The 23,363-nt window shown below is 37.4% G+C and overlaps 1 protein-coding gene across 1 annotated transcript; it reads right to left on the bottom strand.

Moving 5' to 3' along the window:
• Positions 1-9,731: 9,731 nt before the first annotated feature.
• Positions 9,732-12,670, bottom strand: LOC149829542 (cytochrome b5-like). Its single transcript, XM_090016013.1, has 4 exons — positions 12,595-12,670; positions 11,169-11,257; positions 10,348-10,414; positions 9,732-10,212 (listed from the first exon to the last, which is right to left on the bottom strand). Exons 2-4 carry the CDS (start codon positions 11,253-11,255, stop codon positions 9,962-9,964), a joined length of 405 nt encoding a protein of 134 aa, XP_089872139.1. The 5' UTR covers positions 11,256-11,257; positions 12,595-12,670; the 3' UTR covers positions 9,732-9,961.
• Positions 12,671-23,363: the final 10,693 nt, after the last annotated feature.

Genomic DNA, 23,363 nt, shown 5'->3' with positions numbered 1-23,363 from the left:
ACTTTTCTATTGCTTTGGATAACCTTAGTCTAAATTTTATATTGTATCAAAAGAGTATCATGTTGATATGAATTCATATTGACAGTGTGAGATGGATAATTGGTTTATGTTTTGTTGACACTGCATATTTTGTTAGATATGCTTTATTGTTATTTCATGATTATATCCTATTGATACTTGAATTCGATTTAGTCTAGATTTTTATTATGAGTCTGAATAAGGTAAATCTGGATAAGTTTTGAACTTATATGTAAATTATGATTTGGATTACAATTGAATCATAGTGATTCATAATTAAGCATATGAATGAACTTGATATATAATTAGTTTATATCCATATAATTGCTTAACTTTGTGCTTGAATCAAGCCTATTTTGAATGTCTTGATGATAATATCTCAAGTTGATGAGAATATATAAAATCTATAATAGTATAATGAGATTCAAAAATATCTTGAGGGTTATGTTTTATGAATGATCCATGATTTGGTACAAATTTATGATTGGTCTAAATAGTTTGGTGTTGGATTTTTTTGGATCCACATATATAATAGATTTGGACTATAGTCAAATCCTACGTAACCCAAGATTTTGCCTAAGCTTTCTAGCCTTGCATGAAAATCAAATTTTAACTTGATGTTAACATCTCAAGTGAAAATGGGTATGCCAATGGCATGGATTTGGACTATAATCAAATTCTACATAACCCATAATCAAATGCATAACCAAGTAGATATGTTCTATGTTTGGATATGGTATTATATCCATTCGACTTAGATGATAATCATATGAATTTTGACGATAGTATAATTTTGTATGATATATAGTTGTTTTTAAATAAACTTGATGTCTATTTTGTTTGACTTGATAAAAATATATCAAGTCGGTTTTGAATATGAATTAAATCCAATGAACCTGATCTTAGATCTATATATAGATCTAAATGTTCATGCGTTCATTTGATATAATATTAAAATGGGTTCAATAGGTGGCTCATTAGGATAGATGGATGTGCAGTACCCCTCCACTTGAAAATGTATATGAAGTTTTCTCCTCATATGGCTTGAGAAAGAATGATTTAATTTTACGGATATAGACTTTGACATAATCATTGTGATGAGATAAAAAAAATCCATTGGGTTTTGGATGTAATTCATATCAAATTGGTTTTGATTAGAGGACTTGTGTTTTGTCCTAAGAAATAACATGTGTTTGACATGAGATGCTTTAAATTGATATGCATGAAAAAGTAGTTTTGCTTTTCTATGTGAATAATGATGATAAATAATCATCATGAATTAAACTCCTTAAATAGTTTGTTGTAAGAAAATCTAATTGAATATATTAAGGCTAATGCATGGTGTATAACATGAATTGAATATTTCAATTCATGGTGGTTTGGATTTGGATATATATCAATCCAAAATAATTAAAAATTGATACATCTAATTAAAATATATTTTGTAAATATGTGATAAATAAAAGTACATGTTTAGAAATTCACATAATATTGATTTTTTTTAGTAATGTATATATATAGTTAGGGGTGACAATTGTGTCGGGTTGGCGGGTTGACCCGACGGGTTGGCGGGTCAGCATACCTCAACCCGAACCCGACCCGTTTATTAAACGGGTCGGTTGTGGCAAACACGAACCCGGCCCGTTTAATAAACGGGTAACCCAACACGACCCGCCAACCCATTTAATAAATGGGTTGGGTCGGGTAAACGGGTTCTCAGGTTTGCGGGTCGGGTTGGCGGGTTGACCCGCCCGCCTAACCCATTTATTAAACGGGTCAGCCGGGTTGGCGGGTTGGCATACCCCAACCCAACCCCGACCCGTTTAATAAACAGGTTAGGCGGGTCGACCCGTTTATTAAACGGGTTGGCTTAAGCCCAACCCAAACCCGCCTAAGAGGCGGGTTGGCGGGTCATGTCAGGTTTTGCCACCCCTATATATAGTGAGAGTTTGGTTTATTGGTATAAAATGGTGTGTGTATTTTGTCATGGATCCATCATGCAAGTGATGAATGTTTTCCATTAATGTGCATGTAGCTGCTATCTGTAAGTCAACATATGACTTAGTATAAATTATGTGCATTGTTGGCACAAGATGTCTTAAAGTCATGGGAGAGTCATAAGAGACATCAGTTGATCAATTTATATACGAAGCTTCATGAAGAATGGATTATAAAAGATAAAACAATGTTGTTGATATATGATGTATGAGCAAAAGCATGATGAAACTTTACCATGTTGGTACTCTACGTAAGAGTATATGCTTATTTGTTTTATTAAGATGCATAAGATTGATGCATTATTTGCGCTAAAGGTTATTAATAAAGGATGATTAAAATTTTTGTATATCTATGTGAAATAGACATGACTTAGATCATGATAGTGAAATGCTAGCAAAAAGACCTCATGATGTCATGAAAAAAATCTATAATGTAGTGAATAAATCTCAATTCTTAATATGCAAGTTGACATGAAAACTCATGTATCTTTAAGATAATTATTTTTAAGATATTATGAAAAATCTATTTTATGTATAGAATAACAAATTTGTGATGAGTATAAAATTCTACATGTCTATGAGATGTACACTGGTGATGATTAGTATAATAATTAATATCATAAATAATTCTATGACGTGAATTATGTCACATAAAATAGATAATTAACCCTTTGTTTGGTGCATAATATGAAAAAAAAGATAACAGTGGATTATTTACTTCTATGTGATATGAAAGTTTATTAAAATTGAAAGAAAATGACCTCTAAGGCATGTGTCATAGAAGAGTTAAATAGTTATGAATAAAAGTCTTAAAAAAATGTGTGAAAAAGTAGTAGAATGCATGATTAGTGTACATGTAATAAAATCCTTACTGTATAAAAAATCTGCAGAATGCATTATTAGCATACAAGTATCATAAGTGTACCAATACAAAACTCAAAAGTGGGAGCAAGCTTGGTAATACAAATTGCCCTTTATAGCCAAATGAGAGACGTTGGGTCTATGTGGCCATATGATAGTAGTTGGGGAGGGTCACCTCCAATGGTTACATGTCTCCCAAAAAGCATGAATACTTTAGTCTAGGTTAAGGGTTGTGACCCTTGGTGTTGAAGGGGCATTTCTCTATTGGACAAGTCCCAATCCAGCCCTTTTTTAGGAATACAAGTATAATCCTAAGGGCTAATTCTACATAAAGATAAAATTGTAGAAAGAATTACGTAAAGAAAATCTACATCATCTCGTTGAGACAAAGAGAATGATATACTCACTTTTTTTAGCAAAAAATATCGTGAAAACCCTGAAAATGTGTAGGCCCCACATAAATATCTCCAAAAAAATATATTGTAGGCCTCACATAAATATCTCATAAAATATCTTGTAGACCCCATATAAATATCTCATAAAAATATCTAGGTGGGTCCTACAAGAGATATATCTGCTCTTATCCAAAAAGGGTAAGGAGAAATCAGAAAGAAGGGCATACTTATCCCTTGGGGTGGAGCCCACACCCAATCTCTATAAATAGGACCCCTCCCCCTTTTTAGAAAATCGCCACCCCCTCTCTCTAGATTTCTCTCTCCTCTCTCTAGTTTTGCTCTCTCTCTAGAAAAAGAACCATCTCTTTAGATTTTTACTTTCTTTAGAAAAGAGATTTCTCTGTATTTCTTTGCACCGACAAGTTCTACACGAAATGCTCTTGGTTGTGACCGTACCAAACGCAAGGACGTGTCAGCCATGACCTAAGAACACATCTACGCTTGTGCTAAGCCACCTCTATCAGATTTTCGGTAGTTTGCATGTCGTTCCTTATTTCAAGTTATATTTGTTGTGTATGGTGAGATTTCTTTTACCATACACCTTTTTAAAACGATATCGGGTCCTAGTCTTTGGTATACGTCCTCTAGGCCACCGTAAGTTTAATTCAGTGTTCACTGGAGTATCCTTGCAACTACTTCTTGATATTTATGGTGAATAACATGCCATAGGATCCGAGTCCTTGGTTCATGCCCTCTAGGCCAACACAAGTTTGCTTCAGTATTCATGCACATATTCTTATGACTACTTCCCTATTTACTATATATATACATTCTCTTACATAAGATACTCAGCCTGATGCATGGTTTCATTCACCAGGCCCTCCTTTATGCACTTTACTTTGTCACCGTGTTGTTGTGAGCGCATGCTCTTACTTTATGCTATTTACTTTATTGTCGTGCTATTGTGTGCAGAGACTCCTATTTTTAATAAATATAATTACACTATAATAAGCGTACAAATGGTGACTTATCCCTATCGCTTAAAACAATTTAAAAGACTTGTTGCGTTCAAAACATTGTTTGGCAAAAAAACCTATATTGGAAAGGTTTCAAATTTATGCAAAACCATATTTACGTAAATATCTAAGTCACCAGCGTAAGGCCTTACTAAGGCTTGGGTTTCTGATAAACCATGGGAGATGCAATATATGCATAATAATGCATATCTATCAAAAAACAAAGGTAACATTTTCTTTGTTAAACAGAAGAGATACTGCCAAAATTTCTGACAATGTGTTCTCCAAGATAAAAAGGAACGTAGTGTTTTTTCTATTAAACATGGGAGATACTGCCAAAAATTCTAGCGAAATACTCACTTAAGCTAGTATGGATGACATGATGATGCCCTCGTTATTGGAATTCTGCCTTTAAGAGCATTATACTCGTAAGGGCCGCTGCACCAGAGTAGCTATTGCATCTTATTAGACCGATTATCATTGCGGCTAAATACGTCCGAGCAGTCGATTGAAAGTGATCATTGATTATGCATGCTTCTGTAAACTATTGTTGCAAGAATAATACTCACAAGCGTCGTTGTGCTAGAGTTGGTTATCCACCCACAATGGGGTGAAGCACTCGTGAAGGTGGTAGGCACCAAAGAGCGATGTTTGCATGCATATAAACAAACATAACGATAGTCTCTGTCTACACGAAAATAAGCCCGTGCTTCAAAAAACTGGTTGGGGTTGAGTTTATATTCCCTTTATGCATAATGCACTAGTTGCTTATGTGACACTCAACATTCTAATAATAAAGATTATGCCATCAAACTCCTTTAGGACTTACACTCATCGAGGAAGATGATGATGGTACCACATTGAGTGTCATATTTTATCTTATGAACCAAATAGTTCATATAGTCTCCCGGTCACTCGAAGGTTGGGTTATCCATAAGACCTAGGAATTGACCTTGCTACTGCAGTAGTAGGATGCATTCGAATCGGCTTGACAGGGGTCTCTCAATAAAAAAATGTTGTCTCGCTATGGATAGGGTCACTCAAGCATTTGAGAACAAAAATACATAGCATAAGAAACACCCAGATGGCTTCGTTTGATGCCAAAATTAGGTTCTCATACATACTAGGGGGTGAATTTGTAATTATTGAAACAATGCTCGATATACTGTTGGACCGATCGGGTGAAGGACCCAAATTGTATCCGCATGACTAAGCTAAGCTCAATGAGCTTTTGCTTTGGTCTATAGTATACATATATGTTAAGTCATGGAGACTTAAGCTACAATGTTTTCAACTGCAACCCTGGAGTGACTTTTTATATCTTCAACATATTATACTTGTTAGAATTGAAATGCTTTTCTACCAGATCAATAATGGTTCTGACATCGTTTTATCGAAGATATAGGTACTGAACCTGCGGTTTGTGATGCAGAGCATGGCAGCATCAAGATCTAGGGTTTCTTCAGGCTTCATTATACATTTCGTTTATAAACCTAGTTTATTTATTGCTTTACTAAGCAATATTGTTTGTAATAAATAATTCATTTTGATTTTGCTTAAATAAAATATTTTGGTGGATAATGAGTGATTGGGTACATACCTGTGACCCACTCAACATCTTCTAAAACCAATGACTAACTATCGTCTACTTCCGTTGCTAATGTCTTTTCTAAATTTCACTGCAAAGAAAAAAATAATCTATGAAATTTGGATAAAGTGTTGTTTTGAAAATTCGGGGCGTTACACAAACAAAGCCTAAGACAAATCCAAGAGTGTGTTTCTATACCACATGATGTTTACAATTAGGGTGTGTTTGATTGTCTCGAATTAAAGATATGAGGTTTTTAAAGTAGAGATTCTTGGATCTCTAATCCTAGGTTCTCTAGTATCAACCCCCCCTCCCTGCAGGGTTGACTTGAAAACCTTGGTTTTGGAAGATTTTTGGCCTAAAAACAAAGATCTCAAAGAACTTGAATTTTAGATACTTTGTTTGTAAGAAAGTTGGATCAAGGCATGGGCCCTACGTCTCGATCCACTAAACCTTGGTTCTTGTCAGCCAAGGCAATCAAACAAACCCTTATGGGATGAAATTGACCAGATAGGAATTCAATAGATTCAAGGCCCTTATCTCATTTAATCACATTTATTGAAACATAAGGAGGCGTTTGTGACATTCCCACCTAAAGGAAGCCCTTTTCTTTTGAAAGGGTCATTTTGGAGGGAAAGCAAAGTGTTTTCCCATAGAAGGAGGTATGAACCTATTTTCATAGGAAAGCTGTTTTTTTGTATGTTCCCACCTCATATTTCTCATGAACATGTTTTTTTTTTTTACCTTTTTTAGAGAAAAGTTTCTGTTTCCTATTAAAAAAGCCCCTTTCATTGGAAAGGACAAGAAACAAATGCCCCTTAGAATCCAAAGCCCAAACATGGGTGTTATATGAGATTGGGAATTGGCATTTGTTTTTTTCGAGGGTGTCCTACTCTTTGTAACGATGACATGAATTTACCAACGGGGCTCTGGTTGTTTGGTAGGAGCTGTTAGTGCATGTCACGTATTGGGGCGTTGTAAGTTCAAAACCCAATGGCATGTTGTGCAACTGGTGGGTCTGCCTAACCCCATCTTGCCTTAAAAAAAAACGATGTCTGAAATTTAGAAAACCAGTAGCTGCGGTCCATGGGCTCACCAACTCGCCCACAGAAACCGCAAAGTAGGTTTAGTGTTTTTCACTAAAAAAGCATCGAAAATTCCAAGTCCACCCTCAATCAACAATATCGGGGTCCACTTTAGGGTTAGATCAACCCGGCCCATACTTGGTAAAATTAACAAAAAATAATTACATTGAAAAATTGCATATCTTAATAAGAACTGGATCAAACCCAAGTCCAGATCTTAATAAGAACTGGATTAAACCCAAGTCCTGTATGAAATTTTATAAACCATATCCTATCCGTATATTAATCTTACCTGATAGGTCTGACGTGAATTCTTAAGCCAGACTTTGACAAGAAGACTAAACAAGGAATTGACTGAATAGGACACAATCGGATCACGTTCTTTCCTACCAAACCCGAATCCAATTGAACCTGGCAAATGGTCAGGAGGAGGTCATACCTGACCAGTTGATACCGAGGGCAGGGCCATTCTTTTGGGATGGCGTTGGCAGCATTCAGGGCTCAAGCCTGTTCTTGAGTAGGCAGAACAACTTGAGGTTAGGACTAGGGATGGCAGTGGACTGGGGGAAAGCGGGGCCCCGCCCTGCCTCGCTCCGTTTGGACCGGGGATGAAGGGTATGAAACAGGGATGGAGGCGGGGACGAAGGTTAAAATCCATCCCCGTCCGGGGGTGGAGGCGGGGATGGATGCACACTTTTCCCTGCCCCGCCCCGCCCCGTCCCCGCCCCGACCACTATTCCCCACAATATCCCCGCCCCGCCCCGCCTCATCCCCGTTTGAACCGGGGATGGAGGACATGAAACGGGGATGAAGGCGGGGGTGGAGGATAAAATCTTGAGGCGGGGCGGGGGTGAAGACCTTGTCCCCCGCCCCTCCCCGCCCCACTGCCATCCCTAGTTAGGACCTCTGCCCTAGGAGCGTACGCATTGGCTTGCTCCCAAGGACAACGCCCATGAGAATTAATCAAACCTTGACTGGCCGTCTAGCAGCTAAGGCTCCACCTCACTACGCCAACCCCCTTGGGGCTACCAAATCTTGCTCAAGTTTATTAAGCACCCAATGCTCTCAACAAACCCTAACCTAACTAAAGCCTCACTTAATTCATCCCTGAATTTACAAAATTATATGCGCAGGCTATAGTTATAACTGTAAAGCATATCAAACCATCATGGGGAAGTATGATATAAAGGGATGATATTTGCTAACAGCTGAAATGCAAACAACTTTTTATTTTTATTTTTTCAGTTGTTTTTTCATGAAACTAACCTTTTACAGATGTGATCTACATTTTGTACTTAGGGAGAATCGGCTCTTGAATAATCCAATTACAAACATAGGCTGATTTTTTTTTTTAAGGCTTCAAAAATCAACAGCCTATAATGTGTGATATTTTTCCAAAGTCATAAATGTTAGGATTAAAGCTGCGCATAATAAAACCAGAGTGGAGGGTGTACCTGAAGAAGCCATTGAGAATCGGCAATGGCAGATGGTGCTTCGTGGAACAAGGTGAGTTTCACTCCTCAGCTGAACTGCAGCCCTCCAATGAGCGCAGGCTTCTTCAGTAGTCGGTGAGCAGGATCCCTCTTTCCCTCTTTAGTTGAAAAACACTCGGTAGAAAAAATAAATCTTGATCTTTTCTTTGTTTTTCTTTTGATCACACTTGATCTCACATGATCCGGGTTTCTCATTAACACCCGTTTTATAGCCTTTAGTTAGGGAACTGTTCCCTCTAATCTTTAGTGTTTATCGGAAGGGACACCTTTTTGAGGAGTCCTCGTGGGTAACTACCACGTAACGTGGGTTACTCCAACAATAAAATCATGTTTTTCGTTGGAAAAATATGATGCAAAAAGTCGGTTTCAACTATTTTGAACATGCTGAATCTATCTATGAAGTCGGATTAATCAAAACAACTTGTGCATGGGAAATCAAGAGATTGTTTGAGCTCAATGGCACCATTATCAAATGTTACCCCTTATGACGTGATAGGACGATCTCAAACTTGCTTTGACTAAACAAGCTATATAGATCATATCTATGGGGTTACATCTACAAAAAAAAGTAAAAAAAAAAAAAAGGTGAAGAAACATTGTTTCCACTATAGGGGGCATGGTACACTCGAGGGTAGCCAGTTTTGAAACGAGACCTATTTTGAAAGTATATAAATATTTATCACGATATTATTGCAATAAAAAGATTTTGTAGCACTTTTGTGTCACACAAACATTTCATTTTATATATGCAAAACTCTTCTACAGATTTTTTTTGAGAAAAATGTAAAATTTTAAACTACTGCTAGATTTTCCATCGTTGAGATTTTTCAGAGAAAGAAACTTGGGACATGGACCAAACTTGCAATAAAAAAAAAAGAGATGCCCAAACTTAAGCCACTAAGTGGCTCTTGCTCATGTTTGGTAACCAACCTTATGTGCCCCAATGCAACCGTGATAAAGCAATGACAGCCCCCATGCACCAATGGGATTCGATCCTGGGCCTTCAGCTTGACACAGGACCTTGCTGACCACATAGGCAACCACTGCAGTAGTAACAAGAATTTCTGCTTCCAAACTCAAAACAGACTCAAAACAGAGGTCGGTTGCTAGTTGGATCCCAGCATTAAGAAACACACACCCATACATAAATGCAGAATACTCAGGTAACTGAATCACCAGTTGCACATAACAAGTTCACAATCATCTCCATTATTACAAGTTCAAAGCAAACAAAACCTTCATGCTACTGAAGATTGGCAATAAGAATGTGCAAACTTCTTATTGAATGAAAGTTGACTTTTATTCAAATCATAGCTACAGGTGATGAGCTATCGCTTGCAGCATCTACAGAGCAACAGAAAGAAAAAAATGTGCAAACATGCAATCTAATCTATCAAAGGAAACAAAGATTTTCACCAAAACAATCAACGGTTCGCTCAATCTAAGACCGCAAACAAAAGGTCCAACTGACCATTTATGATAAGACCAAAACCATCAAGTATACTTCTTCAGCTGCTGTTGGTATAGTTTCTTACTGCAACGGCCAGTCCTAAAATCAGTAGCGGCACCAGAAACTGCAAAATCTTGAACACAAGCTTGGGGGTTTTATCTGGCTTGTAAGGCTTCTGATTGGCAGGAACATACTTGTTCTTCAATGGAACAGTTGATACATTAAGCTTGCCTATACAGTACTGAGCCATCAAGACCTTAGCTTTGTCGGTGTGACCCACATCTTCAAAAGCTTTTGTTGCATCTTTTCCTGCAAAAGGAGGACTGACTTAGCTGGGTATCTCCTTAGGACTTGCTTGTTTGATTCTCATGTAAAGCAAAGTCTTTACATGCAAATGGACACATATTTTTAAAATTTCCTTCCAAACAAACTGTGGATGCTTACCAGCCTTAGTAAGCAGGACCTCATCTCCTCCAGGGTGATCCTTCAAGAATGAGGTCACGTCATACACCTGGTGAGCAAGAAAAAGTAGAGCTTGGAACTCAAGTATCCAAACAAAAATGTGGATCGAAGGTGAACAAGGGTATCATTATATACAGCAAAATAGACTTCATTCTTCACATGTGATTATCAATGCTAAGGTACATTAGCAATTTGGATTTTGACAGGTCAGTCAAAGCAAGACATCTTATATTGGAGAATTGTTGGGACTTTTTCTTTGAAAAGTACCCCATCCAACTACAGGCAGGCGGTCTATGATCAAATCTCATGGGCGTGCCACCCCTTGCACAAGCCAAAGCCTGGCTACTCCCTGAGGGGAAAAGCAGTAAGTTTACCTAGTTTTATGCTGTCAGGACAGTGACTGTAAGTACAGCAGACAGAGCCACCGCGGCTAAGTCTATGTTCCTGAGGGCGGTTTCTCCATGTAAATATAAAAACATCTTCTATCTTTATCAGAATGCGATCAGTCAGTATAACATTGAATTAAAGTTGTAACTAATGGATGAACCCACTGGTAGTATGGCCGGCTGGCCTCTTTGATATTTGAGGCCACCGCCTAGAGCCTCAAACCCAGACGCAAAGATCAAATCATAGCTACCAATTTTCACAATCAAACTCCACAACCAAAAGATGAGAAATAGAACCAACTGCCAAAGATCTGAACCAGGATTCAAGGTAGAACATGCAAACCAACCATATAAACAACTCAAAGTTGATCGACAAGACAACCGAAAACCAAAGTACGAAAGACACAAAACTCCAACCTTTCCTTTGATGATGACCCAACAATCATTGGGGAGGTTGTGCTTGGAGACCTCCTCGAGCGTATGAACCTTCCCTTCGGATCCCATTTCTGCTCATCAAAAAAAAAAGAGAGGAAGAAGCATCACCAAATTGCCAGATTCTTGAGAATGTATTTCACATGATTAACATTCTCAGGCACAAATTCTCATGTTTTTTTTTTTGTGTGATTTTTGGATTGTAATTTTCGTTCTCACTTGTGATTCACACACTCATGTTTTTCGATGCTTGAGGTAAGCAAAAACTTTATGCTTTTAAATTGGATCAAATTCGGATTTATACATTGGGATACTTTTTGGACCAAAATAAAATTATTTTTAAAGTGGATCTTGGTTTGAATTTGGATCTGATTTGATCCATTTATATTTTAAAGCAAATCTTTGTTTGGAATCGGATGTGATCTGAACTGTTTGCATTTTAAAGTGGATCTTTGTTTATCCAATCTGAATGCAATTTAATGCATAAATCTGTTTGGATTGAGATCTGATCCAGCACAAATACATTTTAACATGTCAGAAATTCTGAAATCTGAGCAGATATCTGGAATTCTGAGATACAAATATCTGCTCACGGGTTTCTGGCGAGCAGGCTTTCCCCTTACTTAGGGAAGCAAAAGTGTCGGATTAGAACCGAATACTGCCAGATCTGAATCCGAATAAAAAATACAAACAGTAGATCCGAATCCAGATCCAGATCCAGATCCAATCAAAATCCGAGCATGTTAGATTGAATCCAAATCCGAAATATGTGCAGTAATACTGGATCCTGAGAAAAAAAAGAACAAAATGCTGATCCCAATCTGACCTAAATCCGAAAGTAATCGGATTTGAACATATTCGAATCCACATTCAGATTTCACTTAGAGGATCCATATCAGAAAAAAGATGTTGGGCTTTGGATCGAACATCCAACGATATCCGATCCGTTTGCAGTCCAACCCTCACCCTTTCTAAGAAACTATAAAGAAAACGTTACAGGGGCCTGCTACCAAGCCCATTTTGTTCAGCTGCAGCTCGTCAGAAACTGGATTCTCACCTCCCCCTTCTTTCTGTCATCAACAAAACCTCCAAAAAGAGAAAAGAAAAAAACAGGAAAGAAAACAAGAGAAAGGAGGTCTCTTTGTTCACACTCTGCTCAGTTTCCACCGAGAAGGCTTCCGCCTCACCCTTCTGAAGATTCTCAACTGAGAATCTTCAATCTCTGAAACTTGGTCACTGGGTAAGATTGTGACCAACTTTCACAACTTATAAGACACTCAAAAATCACAGCCGGACTCTGAATCACAGGGCCAAAATTGCTTTGCTTGCAAGGCCCTATGAAAAGTCCTGAGAAAGTGATCAAGAGTCACAGGAAACGGGCGAAGCAAACATAACCAATTGAAAGGATTACCAGGAAGAAGAAGAAATCTTGGCTACACAGAAATAGAATTGGGGAACACCAAGTTGGAAGACGGCCGAGCTACCTGTGGAGAAAACCTACTACTTATATTATATATATATATAGAGAGAGAGAGATGTCTCTTGGGGAGTGAAAAAATTCAGTAACTACTGCAGGAACAAAAAAAACACTCATCTTAATTCCTCTCATGTTTTTACTCTCGTAAATATAGAGAAAATAATCAGCGAGGTGGTATCCCATGTGGAAGCTGAAGGCTCAGGATCGAATCCCTCTGCAACATGGGGGGCTGTTGTTCTTGTAGGGGTCTTCCTAACCCAGCTTGCCTTTCAAAAAAAAAATAAAAAAAAAAATATTGAGAAAATACACAACACTCCCCTTGCTTGGTCTCGTTGATGATTGAGCAACTCGACTTGGGATAGCCCTGACCAACTAAAGATGGTTATCAGCTGACTATCTTTTTTAAATTGTATTTTGCCTGTTCTTTCCCATATGAAGACACGATTATTTGGTCTCATAAGTGCCAATCCTACGATAAGAATTGGCGTTTATCTTGCCAAGTTGCTCACGTGAGGCATGTGTGGTAATTTGAGGGTGTCCTACTCCTCCCAAGCAATGACGGCGGTTCCAATGGGCTCAACAAACTCGTCCCACCGAAACCCTAACTAACTAACAAACCTAACAGTCCTAACAGAAATGTTCACTTGCAATTGGGGCTTTTGATTGGTCCCACCGTGGCCAAACTCTTATCCAGGACTAACTGTGCTGTCAACGGGGCGGACCAGAAACGGGCGGGATCAGTCTCGGATCTGATTAAGAGGTGTTGGTATCATATCCAAAAACGGGTTCTATCGGGCCTATTATATGTAAAACAATATTAGGGTCCAAATTCATAGTGTGAAGTGTTTTATGCTAGATTTGAACCATTAGATGTGTTTATCATTGTTTATTTATTAAGAATCCAGCTTTGTTTTGAATTGATTTGATGAAAACAAATATTTTATTATAAAATTTTAATACAATATCAACCATTGATTTTTCAACCTCTTTAAAATATACATCTGAGCATAAAAATGCACGTTTTCTATAAAATAAACAATGTTAGACACATTTAACAGTTCAGATATAGCATAAAAACACCTAAAACCATGACTTTTTGAAGGTTCTAACCTAACCAAATAAGAAAATGGAGCAACACAAGCACAATCCCTAATTTATCCCCCCCCCCTCTCTCTCTCTCTCTCTCTCTCTATATATATATATATATATATATATATAAGGTGGTTCTTGATGCGTACTTGGGCCTACCATTTAGAAATGGGAAAGGGGTAGACTCGGCTTGGTAAAGTCAAAGTCAAAGTCAAAGTGGGTTAACTCGGGTATACTTGGTATTGAGTTCTAATAGGTTCAGAGAGAAAAATAAGAACTCCCAAATGGTGCAGTAGGAAAAACTCAAAAGTGGAGGGATTATTTTAGACACCCTAAACTGAATACTGACCAAATTTGAGGGTCAAAGAACTCGAAAACATGGATATATGATTTTTGAAAATTGCAAGAAAATTTAGGGTTATGCATGGACTCACTGGGTTTGGATCTGATAGACCTGAATTATAAAATCGAGTTCTCAAAGCTAGAACTCAATAAATCATGAAATTTAGAGGTTTAGTTCTAGACACACTGAAAAACACTAAGTCCAAAAATTAGACTCAAATCCCTCACAGTTTGAGTTGGGTTAATTCGTAAAGTTTGATGAAGTTTCTAGGTTCGATAGAAATCAAGTGGGCTGAATGGAGTTTAGGTAGGTTCAAACTTAGGTTTGGGATAAGGCAACGGACTTGGCTGACTTACTTGGGCTAGGGTGACTTAGAGGGGTTTTTATATAGAGGCTGGGTTGGTTGGTTGAGGTCAAATTCACTAGGTTTCATCTCAGGTAGGTACCGACTAACGATACTCAGGTTAGCCACATGATGCCAATTGAGTTAAACCTTGGGCAACAACCTAATCTCTAAGTAGCGGACTCAACCTACTCGATGTCTTGTTCAACAAAGAGAGACACTGAGAGGGCCAAACCCTTGAGATAAATATATATAGGAAAACCTGTATCTTTGAACGGGTATTCCTTCGAACACGTGGCGTAATGTTGCACATTTTTTTTTTGGAAAAAGGACATTTTACGGTGGTTTTGATCTGTTGCTAAATGTCATTTTTTCACCCAGAGATTTAGCGGCGGTCAAAGACCGCTACTAAATCTCTGGAGCATGCAAAAAAAAACAAAAACAAATCATCACCGTTTGGTCGCACGTGATAAATGACGACAGTTTGTCCAACGTATCTTCAAACACTTTATGTGTTTAATGATATGGGTTACTCTATAACTCTCTCTCTCTCTCTCTCTCTCTCTCTCTCTCTCTCTCTCTCTATATATATATATATATATATATATATATATATATATATATATATATATATATATATATATATATATATATATATATATATATATATATATGTATATATGGAGAGAGTGAGTGGTAGTTGTGCAACCCTTAGGTGCACATCTACCTGCGCAACCACACAGGCCATCCCTCACAGGGCGTGATGGATGAAAACAAAAAAAACATGAAGAAAGGGACAAAAACACACGTTTTGTATATTTTTGCCCTTTAGAAGTGGTTTTTGACCGCCGCTAAAGGTCCTAGGGAAAAATGTAACCTTTAGCAGTGGTAAAAAAAGTAGTAACAAAAGGTCTTAGTTTTTGTTGGGACCTTTAGTGATAGTTTTTTACTATCGCTAAAGGTATGATTTTCACTTAAACCCTTAGCAGCTGTAAAAAAACCATTGCTAAAAATGCTAAAATGTGCAAAAAGTGCATTTAGCATTTTTTTAATAGATTTTGCATTTGAAAGTGCACTAGGATCGAGGCAACGAGCACTAGAGGGGGGGTGAATAGTGCTTTCAAAATTTGTCTGCGAAATATAGAATGATTTTGCAAATCTCAAAGCAAACACACAAAGAACACAAGATTTTATCCTGGTTCGGTCTACATCCAGTCCCCAAACAAAACCCGCTTGAGATTTTCCACTATCAACCTTGTAAACTACAAGATCACACAGACCATAACTGGTCCCACTTTCAGTAACAACCCTACTGAAAGCAAACAACTCCTTTACACCAAGGAGTCCTTTTTACAGAAAAGAAATAACAACTTACAATACAACCTATGAGCCTTCCTTTTGAATGCAAATGAGATGCAATTGGCTTTTGAGGTTGTTGAAATACTCTACTCACGAATTCACTATCTCTTAAAGTGATTTGAGTGAAAAACTGAAGTGAAAATATCACGTGAGTGAGAAAACAAATACTTGAATGAATAGGAGTGAAAAGCAATAATTCAAATCGATTGAATTCTTCTTCTTTTGAGTGTAAAATGCACTCATATTTATAGTTCAAAGATTCCATACGTTGAGAGTATGAAAGGGTGTCAAAACAGTCCATTTTGAACGATCAAAACGCTTGAAAAATGAAAAGATACACCTTTTTGAAGTTTCAGGAAAACGACAAAATTAGTCGACTGAAACATCAGTTAGTCGACTAATAGTTAGTTATTAGTAGACTGACAGTTATCGTCGGTCGACTGATCTGTTAATCGAGCCGTTTGAAAATCTGAACTTTTGAAACTTAGTCGACTTGAGAAAAGTTAGTCGACTGATAATATCATCAGTAGACTGAAAAACCTTTTAGTCGACTGCTGTTAAAATCTTCTGAAAAATAAACATTCTGTTCGGTCGACTGATAAAAAGCATTAGTCGACTGCTGCTAAATTTTCAGAAAACACATGTTCTGTTCAGTCGACTGATAAAACCATTAGTCAACTGCTGCTAATTTTCCAGAAAACAGACATTCTGTCCAGTCGACTGATAAAACCTTTGGTCGACTAATTTGACAAGAATGACTTTTTAGAAAATATGGCGCGAAAGGATTAGTCGACTGGTAAGTCTATTGGTCGACTAATAAACATGAAAATTTAAGAAAAGAGTTTTCTAAAAATATTTTCAAGAGGGTTTCTTTTAGAAAAGTTTTTCTAAAGACTTTTAAGGTGTAATGCAACCTAAATATGCACTCTAAGTAAGGCTCTTACAAGAATCTAAGAGTTTTAATGAATTAAACATTTGCACACTAGTCTTCAAAGATTCTTGATCGAATTCTTCAATTTCTTCATAGCCTTAGCTGAAATGCAGTTGATTCCACTTGCTCATCATCAAAACCTTGTACTTGAAGTATCATATATGGCTTCATTGTCGTAACAACATTGGCCGTCCATCATGCCCTGCGATGGATGGCCAACGTGATCCCATAGGTACCTAAAGGTAGTACAACTACCACTTTTTCTATATATATATAGAGAGAGAAAGATTTCACTTTGTATTATTGGATGAAGCATTTTTGCTTGATATTTTTTATCTCTACATTATAATTAACGGAGGGTGAAGGTCCAAAGCTTTTTAAGATTTTTTTTTTCAAACTCATGCCAAGTAGGTGTCCCATGGCATTTCTCATGCCATTGCTACCACCTTAGAGCTTTACCATTGAGGTGAGCTACAACGCATCCTAATCTATTTTCAGGGTGAATCGTTTAGCTTACAAAGTGTTGCTTGGTTTTGTACATCAAATCATTGGGTTTTTTCCCGCAAAGGTGAGAAAGGGATTTTTAGTGGGAAGCAGAAGGAAAATGTAAAATTGTTGTATCCTCAATCTAGCTCCCCGTTCCTCTGGGTGATGTCTAAGGATGAATCCTTACACATCCTCTTCGCGATCATCATGCTCCTTATAAGAGCATCCGCCTTTGCTAGCGAATTGAAAATGTTGTTGGGCTAGGCTTGTGATGTTTTGGAGGCTGGTTTTGAAACCGATCATGCAAGTTTCAACACCACTGAGATTAGTGTTGGTCTATGTAAGACCCATAATTTTTAAGTAAAGATTTTGAATAAAACTAAGATGTATTTTATGTAAATTTATTGTACTAACTCTAAATGCAAAACAAACGAATTTCGTAGAGTCGGTTATACTTAGGATGAATATATCCTTAGGGATATATGTTTAAACAGTCAAGGAGCCATAACTCACTCCCTAGATAATATTAAAGAATTTTATATAGCCAATCCGCTTCATCTCATCGAGACAAAGAAAATGGTATACTCACCTTTTTTTGCAAAAAATATCGGCAAAACCCCAAAAATAAGCAGGCCCCACAAAAATATCTGACAAGCCCCACATAAATATCTCACAAAAATATCTTGTAGGACTCACATAAATATCTTATAAAAATATCAAGTAGGCCCCCACAGGACATGAATGTCATTAAATTAGTATTGTGTTAAGTTTGGATCTTGGATCAGATGGATTAGATACAGTCCATACACAGATCCAAGGTCTATATTTTTTTCTATAATAAGAGGAGAACCCTCCTCCTTTTAGAAAAAATTTCAGCCCTCTTTCTCTCTTCTCTCTCTTGGTTCTAGGTTAGGTTAAGCCTCGTTGACTTAGACCAAGCCCACTTGAGGTGAGCTTGAGTTTGCCTAGCTTAGATCGGGACCACTTGGCCTACCAGGTTAGCTTTTCTCTTTCTTCGTTTATTTATGGTTTTAGCCTGGGTCAAGCCCACTTAACCTAGACTAAGCCTACTTGAGGTGAGCTTGGACCTACCTGTCCTAGACTGAACCCAGTTGGGTCAAGACCTCTTGGCTCTGATTGCTTGACCTCCTCTAACTTTTTCATGAATAGATCCAACCCATCTGACCTAACCTAGCCCACTTGAGGTAGGTTCGAACCCAGTTGAACCTAAACTAGGTCCAATCCATTTTTTGACCTAAACCTCATCATTTCATCATGCCGGCAAGTTCTTCAAGAGACACTCTTAGTTATGAGTGTACGAGACATATGGACGTGCCAACTACGATTTAGGATTGCCTCAAACGCTACGTTGAGCCGCTACCACTGAATTTTGGTAGGTTTGCACGTCATTCTCTCTTTCAAGTTATTTGATGAAATAACTATCATGTACGGTAGGATTTTCCTTCCTGTATACTTTTCTAAAATAATATCTGGTCCTAGTTCTTGGTTTACGCCCTTTACAACATTGCAAGCTTGCTTCGGTGTTCATGCGCATACCCTTGCGATTATCGCTCGATATTTATGGTGAACTAAGTGCCATATTGTCTTAATCTTTGGTTTACGCTCTCTATGGCACCACAAACTTGCTTCGGTATCCACACACATATCCTTGTGACTAATTCTCTATTTACTATATATATGTAAAATTATATGTATACTTTCCCTTACACAATTTACTTAGCTCGATGTGTGATTTCATTCACTGGACCTTGCTTACGCACTTTACTTTACTGTTGCGCTATTATGTGCACAAGCTCCTTCTTTATGCAATTTATTTTGTCTGATGTGTGGTTCCATTCACCGGGCCTTGCTTACGCACTTTACTTTGTCGTAGTGTTGTTATGTGCACAGACTCTTACTTTTATTAAATCTAGTTATACTATAACATGCATATAAATAGTGAATGATCCCTATCATCAAAGCGATTTCAAATGCCTTGCCTTGTTCCAAATATTGTTTGGCAAAGAAACTCCTATTGGAAATATTTTAGATATGTGCAAAACCCTTTTTCGTAAACATCAAAGTCACCAACTTTTGACCTAACTAAGGTCTGAGTGTCTCATAAACTATGGAAGATGCAAACTACGCACAACGGTGCACATCTATCCAAAAAAGAACATCACACTTTTCCCATTAAACAAGGGAGATGCTGCCAAAATTTTTAACAAAATGCTCACCTGAACTAGTATGAATGGCACAATGATGTCCTCGTTGTTGGAACTCTGCCTGAATGACTCATTTCATTTCTGCCTTCAAGGGCACTGTACTCGTAAGAAACAATGCGCCAGAGTAGCTATTGCGCCATGTTAGGCCAGTGCTCAATGCAGCTAAATACATTGAGTAGTTGATCCAAAGTGATCCTTGTTTATGCATGCATCTGTGAAACACTGTACTACAATAACACTCATAAGGACAGTTATGCCATAGTTGATTATTTACCCGCATGGGGTAAAATGCTCGTGAAGGCTATAGATGCTAAGGGCGAGGTTCTGCATGAATATAAACAAAACATAAAAGTAGTCCCTGACCATATAGAAACTGACCTATTTTTCAAAAAACTAAGTGGAGTTGGGTTCATATTCTCTTCATGCAAAATTCATTGGATTGCCTATGTAGCATTCAACATCCTAATAAGAAAGATTATATCATCGAACCCCTTCAAGACTTATGTTCATCATGGCAGACGGTGATGGTACCACCTCGAGTGACATACATTATATTATAGACCAAAGAGTTTAGGCAGTCTCTCGATGACTCGGAGGTTAGGAAGTCGAGTTCTCCCTAAGATCTAGAGACTTACTTCACTATTATAGTAGAAGGATGCATTTGAAATGGCTTTGTGGGATTCTCCCAGCATGAAAACTGTTGCCCCACTATGAATACAATCATTAGGCCTCTGGGTATATAAAAATATATATCATAATAAACCCTTAGATGGTCGCGTTGATGCAAAAGTCAAGTTTCTCTTGTGTACTAGGGGGTGAACGGTTAATATTGAAACAATGCATTAGTTATAGGTACAACGGTGAATGAATGGATGCGTGCATTAGTGTTACTCATGCATCACCTTGTGTAAGGTAATGATTTTGGTACACTATTGGTCTGATTAGGCAAAAGACCCAAATTGTATTCGCATGGCTAAGTTAAGCTCGGAGAGATCCTGCTTCGATTCATGGTATACCAATATGCTAAGTCATAGAGACTTGAGCTACGATGTTTCAACTATGGTTCTGAAGTGGTTTTTCATGTTTTTACGTATTATATTTGTTAGAATTGGAGTGCTTTTCTACCAGACTAGCAATAGTTTTGACCCCATTTTATGGAGGATGAGGAGCAGGGTGACATCAAGATCCAGGGTTTCTCCAGACTGTGTTGGATATTTTGTTTACAGGCTCAGTTTTATTTAGTATTGTTTATAATAAATGACTCATTTTGGTTTGCTTAAATGAAATACTTTGTTTCACAATGAGTGCTTGGATACATACCTATGACTTGCTCAACATCTTCTAAAACTCACAACTAACTATCAAATATTTTTGCTGCTAAAAACCTTTTCTAAATTCTGCTGCAAAGAAAAAATAATCCATGAAATTTTGACCAAGTTTTGTTTTGAAAATTTGAGGCATTACAGAATTGGTATCAAAGCCTAAATTTGGGAAACCTGATTTGAGATCCACCATGCTTGTGATATGGCATTGTAAGTATGACTTTAAATATTATAACCTTGAAAAAATTGTTGTCCAATATAAATGGCAACTCACGAATCGAGGGTTACAACAACATGCAATGCTTTGTAATATATATACAGAGTAAAATTTTTGCTTTCTTACATATAATTGAAGGAACTAAATTACGTTAATTATGCATGAATAAACAAATGACTTCTAAGATGAGGAGGACAGTGTCAAGTGAGAAGTCTCACACTCAGGGGTTTCTTTTGGAAAGTCTCAACAACCTATTTATCGTCATTTATGAGACAAGGCAAAAATCGGTCATGCTTCATAACAAAAATGCTGAAGGAATCACTTACGAGAAGTTTCTCAAGCTAGACTTACCAGTCTTCATTGATAAAGCTAACCCAGAACTCACAAAAAGTTGTATCTAGGAGACCGAGCATGTGTTTCAAGTATTGGGAGTGCTAGAGGAACAATTTTTTTGGCACATACCGATTAAAGGACAACGCACAAAAGTTGTAGGACACTACCAAAATTATTTAGTTTTTAGAATACGAGGTCATCTCTCTAGGTAATTTTTAAAGGGCCTTATTGGATAACTACTTCTCTATACACTCTAGTTATAAAAAAAAGATAAAGTTTTTTTAAGTTTGAACAAGGTAGTACGAGTCTTATCGACTATACTATAAAATTTGAAAACCTCGAGCGGTAATGCTCTAGGTTGATCGAGACTAACCAGAAAAGGGCCAACAAGTATATCAATGGATTATGGTCTCGCATGCCCCAGACGTTCCAAGTTGCAGTAGCGGCAGGTTCAACGTTAAATATGGACTGAGAGTGATCCAAGGGGATCACATGAAAAAGACCAACAACAAGTGATGAGAACAACAAGAAGTCATTCCTAGGTGAGCAGGAATCATGACCACCTTTTCGTAAGAGAGAGTTCTATGAAAAAGACTTTGCTTCACTAGCTGAGGGGCCACAGTAGATGGAGGGAGCCATTTAGCCTTACCAACAATTCAACTTTAGTTGCTTGAGGTATAGCGCACATCACCCCGGATAGGCCTATCACCGTGATACAGGTGGTTGCTTATATTATGACAAGCAGGGCTATCATATAAGAGAATATCGCAAGAAGGCCTGAAATGATCAATAAAAAAATATGAGATCTGAAGGACCCTTCCAACAAATTCAGCAGCATCCCCCATTCTAGCTGCCACCAACCCTAAAGACAAAAGAAACTCGTGGCAGGTCGTGTCTATATTGTATCAACTGAACAACTTACAAATAACGAGCTTATCAAGAAACTTAAGTACCCTTGATAGGTAAAAGTTGTGTTGGGTAGAAAGCAACTAGAAAATAACATATGATCAATTGAATGCTTGAGCCTAGACAAGTGACTCATGACCTTGTGTATGGTCATCTGAATGGATATGTGTTTTTGTCCCAAAATGGTGGTAAATAATCTTGTGACTTGTCAATTGAATTTATATGTGTTTATGCCCAAATTAGTGACCATTGACCTTATGAGTGGGTAACTGTGTTTGTGCAATTATGACACTAGAAGTCACTTGATAAAATTCATAAACCGTTGAAGAACGGTTCCCAATAGAAGGATCTTGTGAGGTTTTACATGTCTAAGATCTGATAATCCGGCCAGGACGAGTCTATCAGGATGTACAACTCCACGACCAGGCAGTCCTAAGATACCCTGCACGAGTGTATATGTTCAATACCAATAGCTTGGCTCAGACGATTTTATGAGGGTATACTATTCCAATATTAGGTAAGTCTGACGAGGATAAGCCTGTGAGGAGGTACGTTTCTAAGACCAGGTAATTTGATGGAGAACTCTTTCTAATATGGTAAAAATCTTTGTGAGGATGATAAGGTTATATGAAATAGTTACATGGAATGACTATGGTTGATAGATAGTTGAAAAACTATGGATTCAATATTGATATTCTTGTAACATGATTTGATATTAAACTTCAATATGAGAAGCACACCCACATTGATTGTAGTTCGTGATATAAGATTGTGATTGGAACAAATGTGATAATGAACTAGGTGAATGACACACCACACCTACTTAGACACCTTGTAAATGATTGCATAATTATTTATCTGATATCTAATCGATAGATACATTGACATACTAGTAAAAAAAATGTCACACCTACTTAGTTTTGTTGTTGATAGCATTGTCAATCCAATATGTGGGAAAAGTATTCTGAGCTATTCACACAGTACTTGCAACAGAATTTTGAGGACAAAATTCTTAGAGGGTAATGATGTAAGATCTATAATTTTTCAGTAAAAATTTTGAATAAAATTAAGAGGTATTTTATGAATGAATCCACATAATCATGAGCATAAATAAAAGTATAGAAAAGTAAAGTGAGCATGTAGTTTAAG

The sequence above is a fragment of the Nuphar pumila genome, chromosome 8 (assembly GCF_984573655.1).
Source record: "Nuphar pumila chromosome 8, dmNupPumi1.hap1.1, whole genome shotgun sequence".
Taxonomy (NCBI): Eukaryota; Viridiplantae; Streptophyta; class Magnoliopsida; order Nymphaeales; family Nymphaeaceae; genus Nuphar; species Nuphar pumila.
This window is presented reverse-complemented; position numbering and strand designations above follow the sequence as displayed.